The sequence below is a fragment of the Phlebotomus argentipes genome, unplaced genomic scaffold (assembly GCF_947086385.1).
Source record: "Phlebotomus argentipes unplaced genomic scaffold, Phlebotomus argentipes genome assembly contig_2, whole genome shotgun sequence".
Classification (NCBI taxonomy): Eukaryota; Metazoa; Arthropoda; class Insecta; order Diptera; family Psychodidae; genus Phlebotomus; species Phlebotomus argentipes.
Window position 1 is genome coordinate 2,193,671 of NW_026776162.1, and position 24,137 is coordinate 2,217,807.

At 41.8% G+C, this 24,137-nt stretch overlaps 1 protein-coding gene across 2 annotated transcripts in view; it reads right to left on the reverse strand.

Annotated features, from left to right (window-relative positions):
- LOC132264561 (uncharacterized) overlaps window positions 1–23,018 on the reverse strand; it is a 52,870-nt gene extending 29,852 nt beyond the window's left edge. For both annotated transcript variants that reach the window (XM_059764810.1, XM_059764809.1), the window contains exons 1-2: window positions 22,709–23,018; window positions 19,263–19,722 (exon numbers count right to left, since the gene is read on the reverse strand). In XM_059764810.1, coding sequence (XP_059620793.1) covers window positions 19,263–19,628 — 366 coding nt within the window. In that variant the 5' untranslated portion in view covers window positions 19,629–19,722; window positions 22,709–23,018. The remainder of the gene's footprint in view (window positions 1–19,262; window positions 19,723–22,708) is intronic.
- Window positions 23,019–24,137: the final 1,119 nt, after the last annotated feature.

The following is a 24,137-nucleotide window of genomic DNA, read 5'->3' on the forward strand; positions in this document are numbered from 1 at the left end:
GTCTCAGTGCAGATGTTGGGAAAGGGTTGATATCACGTGAGTCGCGATAATATTTGTATGTTTATACGCCATGTCACTCGAGTCAGAAAATGATGTGACAGGTAATACTTTTTATGACTCTCGCGGAACTCACCGCACATTTTTTCCTCCTTCACTGCGACTTGCCTAAGAGTGGCGCGCTGTATTTGCATTTAAGAGGACATATTAACCACGAAACTACCAATAAAGACACGGCATTTCTCATCCCTTTCGTCGCCCAAATGGTTATCGAATTACTCTTTAAATCATCTTGCCAGGGAAGTTCTTTAATGTCTCGCTTTTATGCGCTTCTCCCTCGTAAACCACCCACAATTTGTAAATAAACATTATACAAATTTCATGCCCTCACCGAATATTCATACGCCCACAAAGTATGCTCAACGAGCCTTTTTAGGAATGATGAAGCATACATGTGATGATAAAGAGCGGGTTTTGCAGTGGGGGTTATTCAAATGGAAGTCAAACTGGATTTTTACATTTCTCTACTCTTCACGTTGGCGAAATTCTCAATGAAAACATGTTAAATTTCCTCTCAATGCGACTTAAAATCCTTATTTATTCACAAGAATTGCTATCTACCATCCCAGCGTTACATCTCTATAGTGAAAAATGGAAAGAATGCCACCAAATAGACCGAATCGCTCCTTGTGTACTGAAAAATATGGATATTTTATTAAAAATCCAAATCAAAAATTCAAAATATGACACCCTCACCAATCCCATGAAGAGAATATCAATTCTCCCCCAACAATGTACTTTTCCTCCCGCTCCAGAGCATAAATCGTCATACAATTTCACCATAGCACTCCGTCATATGCACCCCATCTTGGGCTGATCACCATAAAAGAGGGATGCCGAGGATGTATCGGCAAAAAATTGACTGAACAATTTCAAATTGATGGGAAAGAGAAATGCAATCACCATCCCTAAAGCTTCATTGCTCAAAAATATGCGCTCCATCTCATGTTGGATGCCTTTTTTCCGCACTTCCCTAACGCGGTCCCCCGGAAAGCCACCCCTGCATAAGCTCTAATCCCACATCAACCAGGCCGACTAACCGAAAAACTGCCGCGGAATGGAGGGCATGGAAAAAATGTTGAGAGCGCTACAATGTAAAATATTGAACTCTCTTGCGAATTTGATTGTTCTGAATGAGATGGCGTGAGATATTGAGCTGCTGCCGATGAGATTTCCTCCCATTTATCAATATCAGCGACGCGAGATATGAAAGATGTACCATATACCAGCATATTTTCCGCTGTTTATGAGAAACGCTGGAAAATTGAAAAGTCATTGACGCGGAACTGAATGCCAAAACATAGGCATTTTCTCATCCGTGGCATTTTTGTGAATGAATTTTCAATATATACCAAAATATTCGCCACATCAGGGCGCCAGAGGAGGTGGGAACAGGGAGGCAAAGCGGGTGAAACATATTGGTAATCTATGTTTTCCGGGATATTATTAAACCAGATTGTTGGCTCTCGCATTTAAATTATACTTTAGAATGAATTTTAAGAAGAGTTTTTCACACATGTGTCTCAAAAAGCTTACTGCAACTGCTATCAAAATATTTACCATTAAATTTCCATGCTTTCTCCTCTAGAAGTTGGACACGAATTTTCGCAATCAGCTGCAACTTACGCAAGTGCTCAGGAATGAGTAAACATTCTTTAGGAAAATATGTCACTCCTGATTACGAATTTGGCTTAAATAGTAGAGTAAACTTTACAAATTTATTTATGTCTCCGAGCTGAATACACAACTTGAACGAGAACCATGTTAGAATTCCTCACAGTCAAGTCATCAAGTTAATGTGAACTTGTGAAAATATTAATTCAAGAGCAAAATGGAAAATTTCAACCAGGAAAGCACACACACACACATACGCAGAGTGGCATTGATAAATGTTGAGGCCTCGTGGAAGTACAATTAAATTTTCACAGACAGAGAAAAATAGGAATTTTCCCCACGAAAATTCAACAGCAATGATACTGCGAGCCGGAGAAAATTGAATGACATTAATTATCTCATTGAATTTCAACTTATCCGAACAGTTGTTCTGGACAAGTGAAATCATTCCATTTGTAAGGACACCAACTGGAGTGCCAAAATGAAGGAAGAGTGGCACATTTGTGTGACAGTTTGCAAATTAATTTGTAGAATCATGTGGTTCGCATCCAGTCAGGTGGTGCACAATTCAGATTCGCACGAGAGTTTATGGCATCTCCCATGGAAGCCACCCACTATTCTCGCTGCCGAATGGAAGCAATTAAAGTGAAATTTATTAATATTCAACAGTTAAATGTGTATAATTTCACCATCTCTGCTAATTGTGGAAAATATTCAATTGTTCCCCAGCGATTTTCGCCGCTGACGAGACGCTGTCGAGTGTATTTGTTTGGCAGAGAAAATGTGGAAAAGTTGCGGCAGATTGAAGGATTGACTGTGAGGGATGTGCGTGTGCTGTCTTCGCAATGAGTTTTCTCCAGTTGAGAAATTACGCTTCTCCCTTGATTCTACACTGCCGCACAGAATTAGTATGGCTTTCGAAGGGTGAAAATACAGCAAGAAAAACACATTCTGTGCTTTAATCAATCGCGACTTTAAAACATCATACTCTATTTTTTCCACTCTCTCTCTTTCTCTTTTTAATATTGCATCGCCACAAGCTATTGCCAGCATCGAAAAATGCGATTTCACAAATTCGACTTTTTCATTTAAATGAGTATCGACAACTTTTATGCAGTACGATTGATATCAAAATGCACAATTTCCTGCTGCACAGCGCTCTCATAAAAGGAAGAGCGGAATATATGTGAGCGGCAGTGTAGTCGAAAATGGGTGTACATCCTGTTGAACCTCCCTCAACACTCCGAACACATTTATTCCTTTGATATAGACAATTTCGTAGTACCTATCCTGAATATTTCATCAATTCCCGGATATTCTCTATTTAAGCACCACTGCGCTCTCCCTTAGCTCTGCACGGAATCCTCTCTCTCTCTCTCCCTCCTTGAGATATATGCGTATCTTATGAGACACAAAAGCAGCTCCATCTTCATGCCCAGGTAGAGGCATAAAAGTATGTCTATTCATTTTAATGTCGGTGTGTGAATTTTGTATCTATCAGAGAAGACGAAAGTCGTACAAAATTGCTTGAGGTTCCTAACTTGATATTCCACCCCCGCAGCTTTCGGGCCCGGGCATCATATCCCACAAAATCTTGTAAAAGTAATTTTCACTGTTCGCCTCCATGTCGGAGCAACATGGAAATTTCAGAGGCCAAAACGAGCTTTTTACCACGTGAAAAATTATGCTATTCATTTTTGTTACCTCGCATCAAATTAGGATTCCGGAATAGAAGCCCCATCCGACACTCTCCGAAGGGTATATATTGAAATTTATTACAGTCTTCGCCACGAGACACCCAGATCCGACCTATTGTGAGCTTTTTTTTCACACCCAACTCTGCGGGGGAGAACTTTCAACGTGCCAGTGGATATGTCGGAGGCAGTACTTACGCCTCTATACAGAATTTCATATGTCAAAAAATATACATTTTAAAAGAGCTTCGCCACCCTCCATAAACTTTTGATAAATTTCACTCGAATAACATAGAATATGAGACGTGTGTGTTGCTGTGAAATTAATTTTAAATTGAAAATTAGCCGTCTTGCTGAGAATTCTAAATTTTCCTTCTCACTAACTAATATTTATTGGCTGAATTTTGACAGGGAATCAGTGTTCTCAATGGGTAGAGCGTCACGGAAATAAAGAGAATTACAATCATTGCCAGCAGAGACTATGAGCAGAGTATGAGCATAAGTGATCCTGTCAGGAAGATTGTGTGCGAAAAGGAGGGTGAAATGAGGGTGTTGGCTGAAAAAGTTGTCACGTCCATGGCAGATGTTCCTAATGCATTTGTAATTACATGGCATTATCATATGAATGTGCCAGTTCAATTCAATTAAATTATTATTATGTACAAAGGGTTTTGCATGATTTTTAAGGCACAATGTGTATCTGAATCTACAGTTAAAGACGTGCATTCAGCATGCAAATTGCACCTCCAAGCCCTTTCATGTACATTCAATTAACAATGTATACGTAATAACTGAGACCTGTCTGTCTCGTGATGCAAAAAGAAAGCAACAGATTTTCAATCAAAACATCTCTCTCTCTGAGGTGGGTAATTAAATTGCGATTTACCACAGGGAGGATAAATCAATTTTGAGTGGAAAATTACATCCAATTACACCTTCTCCACAGTGTAGCCTCAAAAGTTTTGCAACGCTAGCTCGGTGGAGTGCTTTAGTTTGAAAAGTGACACACCTGATGCCAAAGGGTGTGACTCACAGAGAATGAAGATATAATAAATTCCCGTATACTTTTCTCCTCCATCAGCATAACAACAGTATGAAGTGGAAGGAGCTCAAGAAAATGACGAAATTTCCTAATCAACTTCATTTCCGAAAAAGGTGACGCAGGCACCTGTTTCGCACAACAGCAAATTTACATAACATCCATATGTATAGGAGGGCTGCTCACGGTAGGATAGAGAATTTAATTTCCTCCACGGACTACAGCTCACTGTGTATAGTAACTGGAATTCTCCTCTCCATGGCAAGTGTCTGAATGAATGTAGCAAGTGGAGATAAAAATGGCATTACTATGCTAGTCCGCTCACTTTAGCTATATACATTCTGCGAGCAATTTAATGTGGCTTGTTCTCAAAGGCAGTGCCGACACCACAAAATTCTTGATTACGCCATGTACCAGCCGCTCCACGATGACGCTTTGATAAATTTCCACAGAATTTATACTAAATTCATACATCGAATTTATTGTGCGGAGACCAGAGCCCTACATCACAGGCGGTAACAAAGGGGAGAGCAGCGGAAAATCCACAAGGAATACCATCCGAGGGGTCTTCCACTCTGTGACTCACATGAGATTTTACATTTTCTGATCACGTTCCGTATAGAAATTGACGGAAAGTGAAAATAACAAAGTTACCGTCAAGCTCTCCTGCCACCCTCCACGTCTGCTACTCAGTCTAAGTGACTGGCTACGAGTCCCTGGCGGCCCCATGCAAGAGATACCCAGAGTTCACTGTCATTACGATTTCTTTTTACAATAGGGTGAGCAATTTCCATTGAACAACGCACTCACTTCATTTGCACTCTCTCCACTATCTGTCTGTATTTACATCGTACTTGAGTATGCCCCAGCCAAGATGTGGGACCATTGAGAACGGTTTAAAACGTGCCTCTCCCCGTGCGACGCCTTGCTTGCATTTCACTTGAAAAGTCTCTTTGGGCATTTTAAAAAGCAATCACAAATTCACAAAAGCAAATGGAATTATTGCACTCTGTCAGACTTTAAGTAAATCAATTGGAATTAAAGATTACATCTCCCGAATATTTATTGTCACCCAAATCAGCAATCTCATGCTCAGAGTATATCATCTTTCGTGAACTGTGCATAATACACTGACTCACATTTGAGTCGCATAAAGGAATAAGGATTGGGATTTGACATCCTTGAGCTGCTCCTTGCAACACTTTACCGATGGATTCAATGTCCTGAGAATCTGAAATTCACCCAAGCAACGAGAGCGAAGGAAGACATCCAGATATTGAGGAAGGAGTGTCATCAATTTCTTGAATATCCCCTCTATATACCTTCTGCTTCGTGCCTGTGCAGATTTCTCCACATATCCAACAGTGAATTCCTGGCACGTTGCAATTTGTACCCGAGTTGATCTCAATTCACAATACATCCATCACTCAGCGGAGAACCGTCGTATTTCTGTGTGCACAACACTTTGGCCCTCCCTCCACGCCCACCCCCTCCGGCCGCAATTTCATTTCTTTCACCACGAGGAGCTCCATCCTCGGAGGAATACTGCGGGAGCCTCGTGCTAAATAAACTTGCGACGAATAAGGCGAAATGGGAAGAGGCAGAAAGAAATCATATAATATGAAGGGAAATACAACAGAGGGAACAATCGATTCCACTGAACCATGGAGGGAATGGCTTATTAAATCTCAGGTATTGGGCGAGCATAAGAGTGTGTTTGAGCTTACATAAAACAGCTAGGAGCAGCAATAAAACGATTTCTAGCAATTGCTTTATTATGTTACATTTTTTTTCCTTTAAGAGAGCATTTCCTCACCCTCGACAAACCTCCAGCGCTCCAGTGATGAAATAGGTCAAAAATAGATTGAGTGCGTTTCACCGAGGGGGCGAGAGAGGAAGGGTGTGTAAATAGGAAATTACCATTGTTAGCTTTATGACTTTATGATGGTGCAAAATTGCAGTTTACATACATGAAATATCACCATTTCAATCAACATTTTCTCCCAGTGAATCCTCCGCTTCTGCCACTCTATTAACACACTTAGTCCATGAGTGAGAGAATCATGAGAATCTTGTCATTCATGACCGCATTTCAAATCACACTATCCGATACCTCCGGCCTGATCCTGCCTTCGCAGATCAAATTGAGCTGCAGAGTGGTGTGTCTGAGTGTCTGGCAAATGTATTGGATTTCTATTTCCGAAACAACCGGACTAAATCTCAAAGGCATTGCAATCCCTGGAAACATGCCGCTCGCATGCGAAACCCTCGAGCCAGCCACCCTTGTTGCACACACACACGGGGTGAGAATCCATCTGCAGGAAGCGCTGCAGCGGAGAGGCTTAAATTGCGGATTGTTGTGGTCGGACAGAGAGAGAAAAGTTAATTCAATTCCTCGCCCATAATGAGCAAAAGGCTTTAAATTCGGAATGCGGGATTCTGGTGGGATGTGGGAGCCGCAGAACAGACAAATTTAATTACTGACCCCGCAATTTTGGCTGTTTCACCGGGATAAACCGATATATTCTGTTCCAAGAATGGCAGAAAAAAGCTTTTCGCCAAATTGGTATTATTAGCGTAATTTTCACTGAAGCATGTCTCCTCTCACAATTGTTATGCCTCAAAATTCACCCCTTCGCCATATCCGAATAATTCCATTGAAAAAATGACATGACATTTTCGACTAAATTGGGGAAGAATATCTCCAGCATATTGCATCGATTTTTAAAACAACGCGTTTCCAGTTGAGAGTGTAAATTTGAAAAATAAATGTTCACCAATGCTGAAAACCCATTGGAAATATATAATATCGCACAATTGTAGCACACAGTCTTCTGTATTCAATTATTGAGAAATAATTCCTGAGAGCACATTTGAATTGGAAAAATTTTCTCCACCTTGAGATCCCTTTGATTCATTGCTTCCAAGGATGAAATATTTTATTATTCCTTCTTATCTGCCTCTCTTGGATTCTCTCCATCCCGAAAATCCGCCCGCGCCTTACTGCACGTCCGCCCCCAATTTTACATTTCCCAATTTTCATGTGTACATAATACATAAATCACTTTCAGAAAGCTTAACCGCATTTCCCAAATGATAAATGTGGTGTCTGCAATTGATTTTTTTCTTCCTCGCCAGAGATGAGACGCATTGAATGGGACATGGTGAGAATATTCTGACTCGAGGAGTCAATAATCTCATAAGCAGATAAATAGCACCCGAAGCGACATTCTAACTTATCAATTTGACGCCACCGCCGATCATTAAAGCATGTGCTGTAGTGCCACTTTGCAGAGGCTGTGGAAAATAAATCATTCTGCTCGTACAACTCATCTCCCGATTAATGAATAGTTGCGATAAACTTCTGGGCCAGACGCCGTGAACCATGAAGCCGAAATTGCTGGTCAACATTTTAAACATTAGGCTCTTCTCTAGCTCTCCGCGTTGAAATAGGCGAGAAGGAAAAACGAGAGACCAAAAAGCTTGTTTATTTGCCAGAGCGCATAAGCATGAATTTTTTCGCACAGTGAAAAATTCAGTGAGACGGAAAATAAATTTCATACGAAAATACCATGCTACAAATCGCATGCAGATCCTGTTTAATATTTCATGAAGTGAAGGATTGCGGGCCAGGAAAAATTTCCACCTAAACCATTGCTATTCCGCAGTAAACTGTGTTTTTCACGATATTGATTCTGGTTTCGATTTGTACTCTCATTCGAAAGTTTTATCTTGTCATCGATTCACAGTGATGAATGGCGAGGAGATTGAGAATTGAATAATATTCGGGGCACATTCAATTATAATTTAATACATTTGCCTGTGATATTTCAGTTGACTTTTCTCTCATGTTACTTTATCAACTTCACATTCTCTCTCAATTCACAAGTGAATGGTGTATATATAATGCATGCAAAATGATGTGATGAAGTCTATGAAGAGAGCATATTTATCAATTATTCAGCGCGCAAAAGGGTGAAGTTATTGTTTGATTTATAGGACAGCGTCAGAGATGCAGAGAAATCATTCACCCCGCGTGCCCAAAGGATGGTGACTCCCGCTACTTCCTGCGATGGATGAGAAGCTGTCTGCCACGGGAAGTGTGTGTAAATGAAATATGAATTGGTAAACAAAGGAGAGGAGTGCCACAAGGTGTTGGATGATAAATTGATAGCAGCAACATGAAAGAAGCGAAGAGAGGGAGAAAAAGTCATCGCGCTGATGATCAAGTTGATTTAGGGGGCTCAATTTGAATTGAATTGAAATCTTGTGTCAACAGACTCCTCATGTTCATTGCCATACAGCCCATCACTTACTCAACTCCACACACGGTCTCTTGTTCCCCAGGTATAGGTGGGATGTTAAGTGTCTGATTGACTAATGATGGCAATGTCTCGGCAGTTCAATTTATACCACACTTTTACACGCATATCAAATGAGCTAAACACACGGCCATAAAATTAGTCACACACGAAGATTTTCATATAAGGAGAAATGGATTTTCGGGAACATTCACAGACTTTTAAAAAATTCTACCAATTCAATAAAGCAACTAAATTGTCTCTCACTGCCAAAGACTGCACTATACTTGAGAATATTTCACACTTTCTTCAGTCATTTTGCACTGCATTTTTTTCCGCCTTCAGCATGTCTGTCTCCACAGTGCACATTTTGGCCCATTATGATAATGCCCATCCCGTTTAATGCGCATACATAAAATTCGTATCCGATGGAGCGTCTCTCCCATGATGAAGTGTTGGCGAGAGCGGAATGTTTATTCCTGGCAGCTTCTCTTGGAAGCGTTTATCACTTAAGAGGGCGATCACCGTGAGTCCTCGTGAAGGAGTACATATTTGAGAAAAATCCGCTGAAAGCAGCACTACACGGAGGACAATGAGAGCTCATCTCGGAGGAGTCTGATGGTAGCCAGCGATAAAGTTGCATGCTCCGGACGTATTTAGTGCCCCGTGTGTGAGTCGGGAAATACTTTTTCTTGGGCGCAATGTGGAAATACGGGTGTCTCATAACCTTCCACCCCATCATCCCTATAAAATGTTTGTCGCTCCATAACGAGAAAGACGGTTAAGTAAACGATAGTTGCAGATAATGGCACACTATAAACAGTGCGCCTCAAGATAGTGGTCGCCCTCTTGCTTACGTATAGTCAGACAGAGTGTTTAAAATAGTTGCCCGAGCCTTCGAAAGATCTCTCGAAGCGATTGGGAAGCTCAACAAATGCCCGTCTTAATGATGCTTTTTGTGATGCCGAAGTTGTTTGTTGAAGCTCAAAGGATGCTTTTGACACTGGCAAAAGGAACGATATTAGCTGTGGGATTTCGAATCACTGAACCATCTTAAACCCATAAGAAGGAGGTGGATTCGTTTCTGCGGCAAAATTTAATTAAAGCAAGTCCCAAAGCATGAGGGATAAAGGTTATGGCTTACCTCATTGACTATTTTCAATCTCCCAAAGTTTCTAACTACAGATTAACAATACCTCAACCCTGAAGGCTTCGTGAAAACCCTTTACATCTATACTGATAAACTCCATTGAAGTTAGCAGACAAGCACCAATATTTCCAGGCACTTGACTATATCGGAATTACACCAAGTATAACTTCTAATCCGGTGTTGTGTGAATTAATCTAAATAAGTAGTGCTTCAAAACTGTTCAATAAGAAATTGAATTTTCAACCAGACCAGACAAACACATTTCACCGGGGCTCTTTAGCATCACAATACAGAGCCTCCAGTCGGGAGCATTGTACTCTAGAATTCCTCATTTTCATGTTATACATATGTATCAATGATTATTCATTGTAGTTGAAACTACCCAAAAATATTACTTCTTTTATTAGCTACTAACATTTGCCCTATTTACAATGTAATGACCATTTGGTGAGCGCTTTACTACCCCAGACCGCCACTTCCACAATATTTAATGATATTTAGTAATCCATAGTGGTGTGATAAAGGTGTGTTTATATTTTTGTTTTGGCCAAAATGAGGAATAATTCATGACGCTTGAATGGGCATGGGTAGCCAATAAAGGGGACCCTAATAGTGCCTTCTTGGGGAGCTCTTGCTCACCCATAACTGTCGTTTTCGGCCCATTTTTTGCGGTCAAGAGAGAACATTAGCAATTGTGGTTATTTGTTGTGATGGCAATAGTTGGCAGAGGGCATAATTATAAGGCAGTCCATAGAGTGAGGTGAAACTTTTCCCATGTGCTCTTCATGCATTTTGCAAAAATAATCATGTGCGTCCTTCCTCTACTTAGGCAATTTATGTTATTGAGCTCCACACTAATAACAGACAGGGTGGAATTCATATTTTCTGAGGATGGAACTATGGTGTTTATTGGAAGGAGATTAAGAATAGGGAAAGTTAATCTGCCCGCAATGAATAATGCATGGGATGAGCGCTGAAAAGAAACTACAAAAGGAAGTTGTAACGTCCCTTGTAATTTTAAATTTATTTATTCAAGAATAAGACTAAATTGCACTTAATTGTCGTTGACGCCTCTTTTAAACTCATGTACAGTCTGCGCCTCGGACTATCTAATGTTCGTGATATACTACAATGAGCGTCAAAATTCACCAAAAGCAAAGTGAGACAGAGAGACGAAAAAGGGGGGCAAAATTCGCCTGGTCGACGTCCAGAGGAGGAAAAAAACTTGATTGGATAGGAATTTAGCTAAAGTAACCATTAGTGAGTGCTTCTAGCATTTAATCATCTCCCGAGGCATCAACTCCCCACACAACTATACAATCAACTTTGAGTGTGTTTTGTTTCAGATTATTCAAATTAGCCACTTAGGAGAATTGCTTTTAACGCTCAAAAGTACCACACAGCACAAACATTTCGCCCGTCTGCGCGAGGAAACGCTTGAATATGGATATATAGAGGCCAAGGGATGGTGGAATTATTTGATTAGCTGCGGACACGCCTGCACCGAAGGCCTGGGTGTCCTATTAGTGCTAAAATGACAGGCCCACATGTAAACAGAGACTCATTAAACGTTTGTTAAATGTACGCGGAAGCAACAATTAACGAATCATGTGGAAATCAGGCGGGTGAACAATTAATTGACCATCGAGTGGCTTATGAAATGCGTAGAAGCAATTCCGGTTCACTTGACAAGGATTCAGCGCTAAGACTGATGTTCAAAGGTTAATTTCAAAGTAAATTATTCGATTTGATGGCAATTTCAACACACTTCTCTCTCTCTCTGACCAAAATCTAATATTCAAGCCAACCCTGGAGGTGTAAATGTAATTTTTATGAAGACAGGTCCTCAATTAAGAGAATTTTAAATAAATTTCTCTGCTCCGTAGCTCACTTCCTCTTCTTCATCTCCCTTTTGGGACTGCTTTTAAACAGATTATTGCCTGAAACTAAATTTTTCTCATTAAACTTATAATTTCTCAGTCCTTTTCCTGCCAGTTCTTTGTCCCAATTTAACTTTTCACATTTGTCTCTCCTGAGAGAGAGAGTATAATTCGCCTCTTTTTCCTCACCTTCCCCGCACGACAGCTCTCGCACGGTGAAATGATAAATTTTATGCCACTCATAAGAATAAGAAGGAAATAAAATGGAAAAGGTATTTCACGGCAGGACTAAATCTTTCTCGCCGCGCTTTGTTTGTGCGCCCCGTACAGAGAGTGTGTCATTTAATTTTTGACAAATCTCCCCCAATTCTGTGTGAATGCGCCTCTCACCTACCCTTGACGCATTCACCATCTGAAAAAGTTTTTATGCTGAGCGATTTGTTACCTATCTCGGCACTAGCATCTGCGTCGGGGAGTCACACTGTGCCACCGTGTCTAATATATTAGGCAGAGGGGCACCCCTTCGGATATGAGTAATTTGCACCCGAAGCTAGATGTGCTGAGATAGATGGTGTCGTATTGTTGAATGAATGAACATCATCCTGTGTCACATGAGCCACTGAAGAGTGGATGAATGTGTAAATTGATGGATCCCCAGAGGAGCGGAAGACGCGCTGGGAAAACATGGAATTCGACCGGAGTCGTCTTTCTGCCTCAATTTTGATGGTTTGATCACTCAACCAGAATGCGTAATTGCGTAACGCCGATGACACTTTTTCCAGGCCCCATAGCACACACACACCATCCCAAAGTGTCTGGCAGGAGCGGACGAAGGTGTCCGCCTATCGGCAATAAATATTCTCCGTGCCGAGCACGTCGTTCCAGCTGAGTCATTTGTCCTCGAGGGGTCACACATGGCAGCCGAAAAGGTACACCGCCGAAGAAATATTGCGGTCCATTGGGAAAATGCCTCAAATATGAGGTTTCCCTTCTCATTTCGATGGAGCGATAGATTTTCTTCCCAGATTTCACACTCCAGTTCAAGGATTGCCGCAAAATCGACATTCAAAAATCACACAGACAAATCACCTCAGCGGGACCACCCGTGGACCAAAACCGATCCGGAGTTAAGCATGGTCATACCTTAACGTACCCTTTTCTTGTCCCACTTCCGCTACGTTAGAAAACTACAAGTGCAGAGCTGCATGACGAGTCATTTTCTGCCGCACACACTCATCCCGAAGGGGAACACCCAAGTCGGATCATCGGGCGAGAACAAATTGACACGGATCCCTGCGTGAACTAATGCAAGGGGGTGGCACTACCTGGTCGTCTTATTCCGTACCCACATCACGTATGACTTTCAACTTTTCGCGAGTGCCGGACAGCAAAATAATTAAGCTCACAACGATGGTATTTGCCAGCATGAGCACGCACTTTCCACGCGAGTCTCTGTATCTATGACAATCTCATTTATCAGCAAATTACGGATGAGCGTTGTAATTGACTTGGGCACCGTTGTGCACTCCTGGGGACACTTTCCCACACATTTTGCACTCTGTAATCCCCGAAGGTGAATGGCGCAAAAGTGTCTCTCACGTGTCGCCCTATCGGGCTGCACTATCGCCAGCTTCCAAGCCAGTCACCCAATTTACACTGTGATTTTCCCATTCGTGATTCACTGAGAGAGAAAGAGAGTGTGTTTGGCACCTTTTTGCTTATACTCTGAAGCAAAATAGGGATAATCTATTGCACCTATTTATGTACAAAGATCTAAATAGAGATTCACTTATGCTACAGCGTGAAAATTATCGATTTCTAGCGTCTATCGGAACTCTTTTTCATTCTTTTCTCTGACTGCAGTCAAAGTGTGCAATATCAATTTCAATTAAATTGAATTATAGCTGGTGTGATATCGTGTGACAGTCAAATGTGATTTATACCAACACTTTGAATATCTCATTCTGTGAATTCCGTGATTTGCGTGCAAAGTAATCCCACTCATTTGTGTGCCAGACGGAAAACCCATACAAGTCTTACCTCTGGCAAACATCGCTATTGTGCGCCCAGACAGTCAGACCCCCAGTGCCACTGTCACTCACATGGCGCATCCGAGCAATTCATCAGCTAAACTGTTGCACTATTTTGAGCCTCATCGGCGCATTATCTCCATATCCTACGTATTTTTAGAGGCACTCCGAGTGCAAAAGTATCAACATGCGTATTCCTGGCATTTCGCAATTAACTCTTCCCCATCGCATTTGGGAAACATTTTAATTGTGCAAACTTTGCCTTTGAACACGTCACTTGACGCCCCAGTCCTTTCGACCATGACTGCGATATTTTGCCATCAACGTGCAAACATTAGGCAGTGTAAAAAGAATCAAAAGCCCTCTTCAATCCACCCTCGCTTGCAGCACCCATTGAACTATTGAGCCGCAATTTATTGGTAGATTGCACAAAGTGTTGTGGGAATTGTTTTGTGATCAAGTCAAAGATGACGTTTTAATCAATTTGTTAATTGAAGCTGAAAACGACAGCATGATACAGTGTCAGACAAAGTACAAAATTGCTATGGGAACATGAGGCGCAATTTGTATGGCCGCAACAACAAGAACCTACCATTTGTTAATTCGACTGGATGTCCCATTTGAGTGAAAACATTAATTTTGCTTCAACAGAAATAGCATGTGTGTGAGGCCGCAAAAAGAGGATGGAAGCGGAGGAAAATAAATAATAAGATATCCATGGGAGGATTTCCGTCTTCTGTATGAAGCAGATAAATGTGATGAGCTCCTTATACGATGAAGAAAATAGACATCTTGTCCTCTCGCCATTCATCCCTCCCCTCAGATGATATTTCTCTATGGGGGCGTTTTCTTGCCGCCACACAATATTGTCCCCAAAAATTACTCCGCTTTTGTCGGTGAGTTTCTTATCACTAAATTAAGTAATTTCATTTCGATAGCCTCAATACCCATTCTTCTTTCACCTCACAAAAATATACCACCACAGAAAAACCCCTTGCTCACGTGCTAAATTAAAGGGCAAACGAGCCCAGTGAAAGCCCTCAATTCATCAAAATCCCAACGAAATTTCCTTATGCTGACGCTGTATGTTTTTCCCCGGTAAAATTGCTTCCGGGAAATTTACTGATGAATTACTTCATTGCTGTTTTAATACACATGGTTTGCCTCGGCAAATATTTCTCCCGTTATTCGTGCGTCTCACAAATGCTTAATCCTAATCCTTATTGACGTTTTCGGATGAAATTGCTTTCGAGCTCCGACTTTGAAAGATGGAACATGTGGTATTACGCTCTGAGGTAATTTCCGCAAAAAGTTAATACAAAATAAATGAGACATTTCATATATTTAGATCCTAAATTTATGATCTGTTGAATCACACATACTCAATCAGAGACATTCTATCCCCATTCTTCTGTGAAAAATATCGGGTTTGTATTTCTCTAATCTAATCATGAGCCAAAGAATGGGTCGTAGATTTCACAAAACCGCTCATGAGTGGCCGAAAAGTCCCACAGAAAGTGATACTCACTGTCGAAACCCTTTGTGTCACGAATGAGTGACCTGAAGGATGCTCGGACGTCTCACAAATTCGATTGTGTGTGTGTATCTCTTGAAAAGTCCTTTTGAAGAACACCTTTCAATTCGTGCTTCAGCCAATTTTGGGACGATTTGTGGGCACAACCCACAATGAACTGAGAGAATGGGAATCTTATATTAAATTTACCACCCTTTTGCAGACTCAGGGAATTATATTTTCATTGAGGATCTTCTCGATGTGACCCTCTCAATTATTTCGCATTATTCGTCACACAAACGGGTAGATTGCACACGAGGAATGTGACATGAGAGGAATTGTCATATTTTCCATGGGGCAATTTTTATTCACTGGCACATGTCGACTGACGAGAGAGTCGGCAAAAATGCGTCACGTCACGGGAAAATAAATGATTTTTCGTCAGAAACAGCATCGGCAGCAAATCTCACTGATCATTTCATGAAATCGTGCTCATTCTCTCCACAACTTCCACACAGTCTCACGGTAATCCTGAATGATATTGGCTGCACAGTGACAAATTATGAATGGTGTTTTAATAATGGAATTATATTGCCGTGAAGGATATTTATTGAATTATTATGGTCTATTCGGCGACTCTTCTCACTCCCTCCCCCTTTTCCATAAATTGACTTCACAAATTTCTGGTTACTCCTAAGGGGATAGTGCTAATTTATGACGGAGGATATTTCATCCACCGCTATGTATATGGGCATTAGGAAAATGAGATTTATGACACGACACGAGGAATCATAGAAGCTTTTTCGTGTCACCATCTGGAAATCATTTTTATCCCTCCGCAAGAAGACCAACAAAACATCCTACATGGAAGTGCTTCAACTTCTTCTGCTCTCCTTTCGCCTTTTTTCTACCACCGGGAGTTTTTTAGCATTTGCATAATGATGATTTTAACCGTGTTGGCTCTCTCGTACACAGACTTGCTCTGCACGATGTGCCCTGAACCTCCAGAGTTACACATTCAGCGAAGTGCTTTTTATGTGAGCTCAAATCAATTTCATCAAAAAAAAAACCCAGAAATCTCTGTTCTAATGCAGTAAATTATTTGATATGCCTTTAAATGCACGTGATTTTGGGCAACAGCGTCAGGACAGTTCGTACACATGTGTTATGACCTTAATAATATTTTTTATTACAACGCAGAACACATTTCTCCTTATCTTGTGCCCCAAACGGAGGAATGTCATTTTCTCGAGAATCATCACATTGAGTGCGTGATGAGGGGGAAAGGCATGAGAGCATAAATACACTTGACAAATACATAAATGGGAGAGAATTGGCGTTCATCACATGAAAAAGCTTTCTCAATTCACGTTGGCAGGTCATAAATCAATTTGTATATAATAATTTAACAGGAACATGACTGACTTCTTGCGAGATTCTTCGGCATTTGATACAGACCTCGGCCGAGGTAGTGGAAATTTTGCTGCCACGAGAAATTCGTGTTCGCCGATCCCGCCTCAAATCTCCAAATCCCGCACCGAGTTTAATAACATACAAACAAATTTATGAGTGTATGTCGGAATATGCTGGATTGAGGCGACACGACTTTTGATAATTTACTGATACCCGAGCGACTTTGCGCTGCGAAGGGAAAAAAAGTCCATTAAAAGTTTTCTTTTTTCGCAATTCCTCACATCATCTCATTAAATGGTAATATGGAGAGCTCTCTTGTACCGACAAAGAGATTTTGCAAACTTCTCCCACCGCCAGATTGATAAAGCCTCTTCTACCTTAATTATTTTAGTACAACACTCCCTTTCACGACGGAATCTCTTTCACTTGGCACTGTTCATCCTCACAGTGTAAATGAATTAACGAGAAAATTAAGACATTTATCGCCACATAAAAGTTCTCAAAATGTTCATTTTCATCGCGAGAGCGGCAATTATATTGGGCGAGAGGAAATCGATGGTGGAGTCAAAGGAGTCAATTATCGTCTCAAATTCTATATGATTAGGTGAAGTAAAATAAATGAGCGCTACCTGGGGCAAAAAGGGGAATTTCTTGTAGGTATTAAAGCCCAATTAGACACAATAAAACAACACTCGCGCTGCCTTCACTGTATTCTTCTTAATTTATTTGTATGTTTTACTGACACTTTTATGTCCTCACTTTCCGTGTAAATGTTATGTTTGGAAAGTTATAAATTTTTAAATTGTAGGTCTAGAAAGGTTAACATGCAACATTAACTCAATTCCGCCCATTCAATAACTGTCAGAGTGAATAGAGATTGACAAAGTCATCACACACGTCTTCGTGGACATTATTCGGTTGCAATTATACTCCATCTTTCTGCGACTACCATGAAGATGCTTTATGATCTCCAGACTAGAAATTTGAATTTTTATAGACTATCTAAATACGGTCTGTCTGTTTGCAAAACTATACTAGCATATTTTCACTGTTTTCCCTCGTAACTTGTATTATCTCGCCATTCCTCTCTATGGCCGTCCATAAAAACTCTGGGTATAAAAATAAAATAAAAAGTCTGCGAATTTAAATAACCCGGCAAGTTTTTTGGTTGCCAAAAAATTATGTGGAGGCACGAATATGGTCAAAAAGTGTGTGGGATAGAAGTTATGTGTAGATCATCGATTTTCTGACAGGGGTTGAACAATAAATGTTTGGTAGAATGTATGAAAATATGGGCATTTCAATGCATAACTTCCGGTACAGTGTCGTCTTTATCGAGCAATAAAAGGCGGGTGAAAAAAGGAAGGAGCCCTCAAACGGATGCTTGTGACATATTTTTGTGTATTTTGCGCAAACAATCCAAAAAGGAGGGGATGTATTCTGTCCTTTGAAGTGCTCATGGCACATTCCTGAGATGTATGTGAGAGACAGCGGGGAATTTTATGTCGAAAATTCCCTTTTTTAAATTTCATCTCCTTTAGAGGCAGATTGGAAGAGAGTGAGGTGCACTTCGAGGGGAGCCCATCGTAAAAACAATGTCTTATCTAAATTGCTTGAATTCCCCTGATAGCGTCAGACTACCAAAATCCCTACAATGGAGGCATCATAATTAGTGGAAGAGGAGCCCTCTCTCGACTGCGCGTCCAGACCCAAAACCAATAAAACGACAATAATGCCGAAGAACAATCGTGCAGAGCGGAAGAAATGATTAAATTACATTTTATTGCACGTAAGAATCGCGCCCGATGCCCCATCACGTAAAATTACCTTTTTTATTTACCTAATTCCGCCGCCATGCCATGCCAACCTGTCTTTTCTCCCCCTGGACCGCCGAGCGTGGCCGAAATTGTAGAAATCAAACCGGATTTCTCTCTCTCTCTCGCTCTCTTGAAACGGGTAATAACATATAATTCTGCAATAGCCGCCAATGTCAGGAGTCCAATTGTGAGAATATGTTTTCTTTCTCTCAGCAACAAGGCTGGAATTCGCGCAAGAGGGACACGAATGTTAATTACAAGACCGTATTCGTGGGTGTCCCACACCAAAAATGGCACGAACAGTACCCAGTGCACTTTTAGATGCGAATTACTAATTCCTGAAAACTCTAGCACGCTCATTATGTTGCCCATTAGGGTAAAACACCTTTGGAGCACTTTTTCTACCCTTCTTACGCCGTTTCTTTCCGTAAAAATTCCTCAAACAAGCCGCTAATCATGGTGTTTGGATTGTTTGCAAGGAATTATATTGCCTTAAGACATCAGCTTTCAAGTCAGAATATTTAAGTGCACCTTAACCGAGTGAGGCATCTCGGAAAATATAAGATCTGATGACTGCAAAGCCAATTTTGGTCACTCATTGAATCGATAGGTGAAATTTCGTAGCCCATCGCATCCAGTTTTCCCCATTTGGCCAGACTGGACATGCACAAATCCCCTCATGAAATGATTTTGATGTGTGTCTAGAGCAAAGTGCCTCGCACTGTGCAAAGCGAATTAATCTGAGACCACTCACCGGCGTGGAATATGGATGGGATGTCAATCGGATGGAATCGGTCTGCAATTGCTGGCGCAGGAGTGTTTCCAATTCTGTTGCCGGTGGGGTTTCTCTGCCGCCGATGCTCTCCAGTCCCTCGGCGAGGCCATTGGGGTCGTTGAGCATGAAGTAGACACTGGCCGCCCCCTTCTCGCGCAGCTGCCGCACCGACTTGAGCAATTTGTGGCGGTGCTGGGGGTTCTCCACGCCGATCGCGTCCAGATCGGGATCGCCGACTTGCTTGCAGATCTCCAGGTCGTCGTACCCATTGTCCAGGAAGCTCTCCGCATACTGGCCCAGACCGAGCGCCTTCAGCCATTCACACACGATATTGCTGACCGCCATCGCGCACTTTGTCAGTCAAAAGTTTATGATTGTCGCTCTGAAAGTCCCTAACTCGATCCCGAGTCACCCTCAAGTTGGGCTTTCCTCCAAGTCACTGCAAAAGACAGAGGAGAGTCAATGTTTAATTTCACCTTCAGCCTCATTCAATTTCACGACGAGACTTGGAGCACTAATTAATTATTTTCGTGTGTATAAAGAGGGGCGCCCAGGATGAGGGCGGGGGGTGTGTGATAAATTTTATATCGCTCCCGTGTGATATATGGTCGTGAGTGTTGGGATTCCGCCTGAGGTTGTGCGCCCAGAAAAGCCTATTATTCCTTATCTCCCCCAAAAATCGACGGTGAAGAGACACTCTGAGAGCGGTGAGAGGCAAAAAATCGATCTGGCAGGAACCTTCACTCCCAGTGATTAATCGCAAGAAAGCCTTTCACCCTGTCCCGATGATGCAGAGCACCTCTCTCGTGCGAATACCCAAAAATGCTCTGTCCACTGCGAGAGACCGGGCCTAATTACCAATTCCCCCGGCGATATATCATCTTAAGAACTTTGCATACAAATGATTTATTCAATAGCGCTAACCAGGTGTGAAATTATCACTGGAACACCGTACATGGCAGAACATTACCCCATCCTGACTGTGTACCCAGCGAGTGGGCGGATATAATAGTGGGTAAAGTGATTCCAAAATGTCTTGCGTGGCCCCGAAAAAGTGGCTTTCCTTTGTCTGCACGGCTGTTCAAACATCAGACAACATGCAAGTGAATGAATCAACGTGCTGAGACGTTGAAATTATACAACAGAAGCCCATTTTTCCCAGTAAAAAGTCCCATTCTTGATCACAATGATGTATAGTTCTGGATGAAAAATGCCCATCTAATAAATTAGCTTTATTGCACATTTTTTCTTTCAACTCCCAAATGAATTGTTAACATTTTATGCTCTACCTCATCACATTTAATGTGGGATGTTTAACATTTTTAACTACTAACTAGAACATGATTAGAATTGATGCCGAGCGACAGAGAGATTAATTGGTTGGGAAATTTTGATAGGTTCCCACATGCATAGCTTATGCCACAATGTCTGTATCAATTTTCAGTCTGCCATTCCGAATGCAATGCCCAATTTGAGGCGCAATACATCAAACTATTGATTAATCAGGCCATTAAACTCGTTTATGTCGAAATTTAGGACATTTATAGGTCAGAGTAACTTTGGCAAAATTTCTCAATGTTACAAAATTTGGTTTAGACAACTTTAAATACGATTTCGCCCCACAGCTTCTGGTATATAGAACACACAAGGTCTCATTGTATAAACTTCCTGGCTAAATTCCGCATAGCGTAATGTGAATCAAACTTATCGATTTGCTCTTCCATTCATGCGAATTGAAATGAAACCCGATACCATTGAGATTGCCTTCATATCTTTCTCCGGGGAAACATTGCCTTTAAGATATCCGGAGGAAGGAATGCCACCCAGAAAACATTTCACCGACAGAGCCACTCAATTGAACTGCTGACGTGCATTTCGTGGCGCGGCGTGTGGAAAAGCAAACACGGGGCCGCAGGAGATACAGTTTGGGCAGCGATGAGACCACCAGAGCACCTCACAGGCGATGCGGAGGGAAACACAGTGATTATAAGTTTCGGTCAGTTGGCCCTTAATTGGTGCCATCGGCATCTCTGGCCCGGCACACGGTCTCGTGAGCGACAGGTGGAGATCGATTGCATCGCCGGAACGCCTTGCAACTGCGCCGAGGGGCGGCCAAGTTCTGCACTCACCACTCGATGTTCCCGTGCTGATAAAAGCTCCAATGGTTATTTAATCGTGAAATATATTGACAGAGCGCCACAATGCTGAATTATAGGTTTCGCATTGCACAGAGTCCTGAGGAAGCCCGATTAATTCACCACAAAATCAATGAATGGGAGCGACAGTGGACAATTGAACTGACACTCTTCATTTCCACCGTGATTGACAGAGAGCAATTGAAAGCGGCAGTGAACCTTCTTCAATATGTTATTTTTCCTACCCGCGAGGGATGGGGTGAAGCACTCCACACACACCCTCGTCGTCCTCGTGTTTACTCGAATGTTGCGCACGTTTTTCGGATGAATAATGGGTGAAACAGGCTGAAAGACATGCGAATGAGTGACTGATAAGGATTTTTATGAATATTCATGCTGTGACAATCTCCGATGATTGCAAGATTGCTAAAGTATCGTCATTTGCGACAATGAGGGATAATGTTGCTAAACTCTGCGTGAGGAAAGAAAGGGACACGCGCCCATGAATATAAATTTCACGTGAGCCAGAGAAGGAAACATTACATTGTAGCCTTTTCTCTATGTATGTAGAGAATGCTATAATGTTTGAAGGACAATTTGTGAGTTCATTCTACACGTGTGCTCAAATGTCGGATTACACATCCCGCGGAGAGTATAATAGTGAAAAATGAGAGCACTGTGTCGAATCCCATCAATTCTTTTATGGATTCCCGTCTTAAGTATCCTCCCATGGAAATCACGTTCAATTGCGATCTGCGAAGCCCACCCTCGAGTCATCTGCAATAGACAAACACTGCAAGCAGTAGAACACGTATTGGCAGTGATGCTAAACTGTTGACGGTATTGGCCTCGCGAATGGCAATAAAATACAAGACCTTTCTGGAATCTGGAGTTGAGAATATAAAATGTAAAATACTCTTTGCACGGCAGAGAGAGACCATAAATGCTGGCGAGGTCGATGGTACAGAATTTCTGTAATGCTTTCCACTCACCATCTTTCGGTCTCACCAGTTTATTTGAGAAGAGCAGGTAAGCAAGTAAATAATAGAGTAGCAATAGTGGCAAAAATAGTTGCATTTCGCCTCGGTCGTGTGGAGAAATCTTCATACAAGCGTCTCATATTTCCTTGTCTCAACATCATCTACTAATTGACCATTTGGGAAACTGCTCACTGAACATTACGAGCTACCCCAGACCCAATCTCTCGACCCTCAATTTATGAGACGCTGCAATTTAATCCCGAAAAAAGATCGTGTGAGAAGATGAAGAAAAAAAATTGTGTATATTTACTTTTGAATCATTTCACATCACCATCCTTGAGTGGTTAACAAATGGGAAAATGTGAACACCGAACTGCGATACACCACTTGAGACACTAGAAAGGAAAAACAATCCTTCTCGTCACTGGTATCCTCGGTATTTCTCACTAGGCCACGTTTCTCGCCGCTCACGGGACAATCACACTCACGGACACCTTATCTGCCAATGCGGGAGGAAGGCTTTAAATCATGATTAAGGAGTCCTTTCAAAAGGAATATATATATATAGCAAGTCAGGCCCGAGCAAATTCAACAATCGATACGCTATACCAACACATCTTCCGCGGAGAAGCTGACGTAAACTAAAGCAGAGAGCACAAAATTCACAACTGGAAACCTATGAAACCGGTTTATCACCACCAGAGTCTCTCTTCATTTCTCCCAGAACTCATCCAACACAGCTCACTGCTCACCGACACTGTGCCAAGTCCCAAAAGAGAAAGGGAGCGAGTCCGCCATGAGAAGCCCGAGAGAGCGAGTGAGACGCGAGACGGCGACTCATCGCCACAATGTGTATACGGATACGACCGAGAGACTGGAAGTCTCTTCCCAATTCCCCTCACAGGACTGGAAACTCTATGGTGTTTGCATGAGTTCCGAAATTTGGCAACTGTGCTAATCTGGAAGAAAGTCACCTGCGAAACTGACGACGAGCCGCCCAAATTGCTGCATCAATCCCGCATCATCTCGAATCCGAGAAGCCCCCACCCCGAAATGCGCAGAAATATCCGATGACCTCTTTTGATACATCTGCCGAGTCTGAGACAGGATTTACAGTCCACCAGTCACCTGAGATAATTAGAAGGAACGTGAACAGATAAGCCACAACGCCAGTCTGGCGATTACTTCCGGATTGGGGGGTCAAAACGGGAAATATTAAGACATTCGATGGTGGGGCGACAGAAAAAAAAACAGGAAGAAAAACTTCCTATGAGAAAATGTTCGGGTGATAGAAAGGCTTACACGACACACACTGAATACCTGAGTGGTTTCGGAAGCCTAATCCGCAGAGACAGGATGATTAGACAAACTAACTAATCAGCTCTGAAGGAAGAAGTTCACCTTCAGCCGGATGTTTGATTAGATGAGGAAAGTTAAGTTGAACGAAGACGAAAAGAGGGTGAAGAGAGAAAATGCAAATTTTTCTCTTTTCACACTTCTAATCACTTTAACAATGTGATTTTCCCGAATTTTGAGCGGACTTTTCATTTGGAGGAAAATCAAAGAAACATTTCCACCGCATAAAAGCCGAAACGGACGCTTTTCCTGTCTGTTTCACTTTGATAAGCTCTCCGGTGGGCGATGTTTGGCATCATTTTCGCCCAAAAGCTCATTTTATGGCTACAAAGTGTTTGATTTCCGTAGCATGGCAATCTCTTTGATTGATTATCGACCCCAGA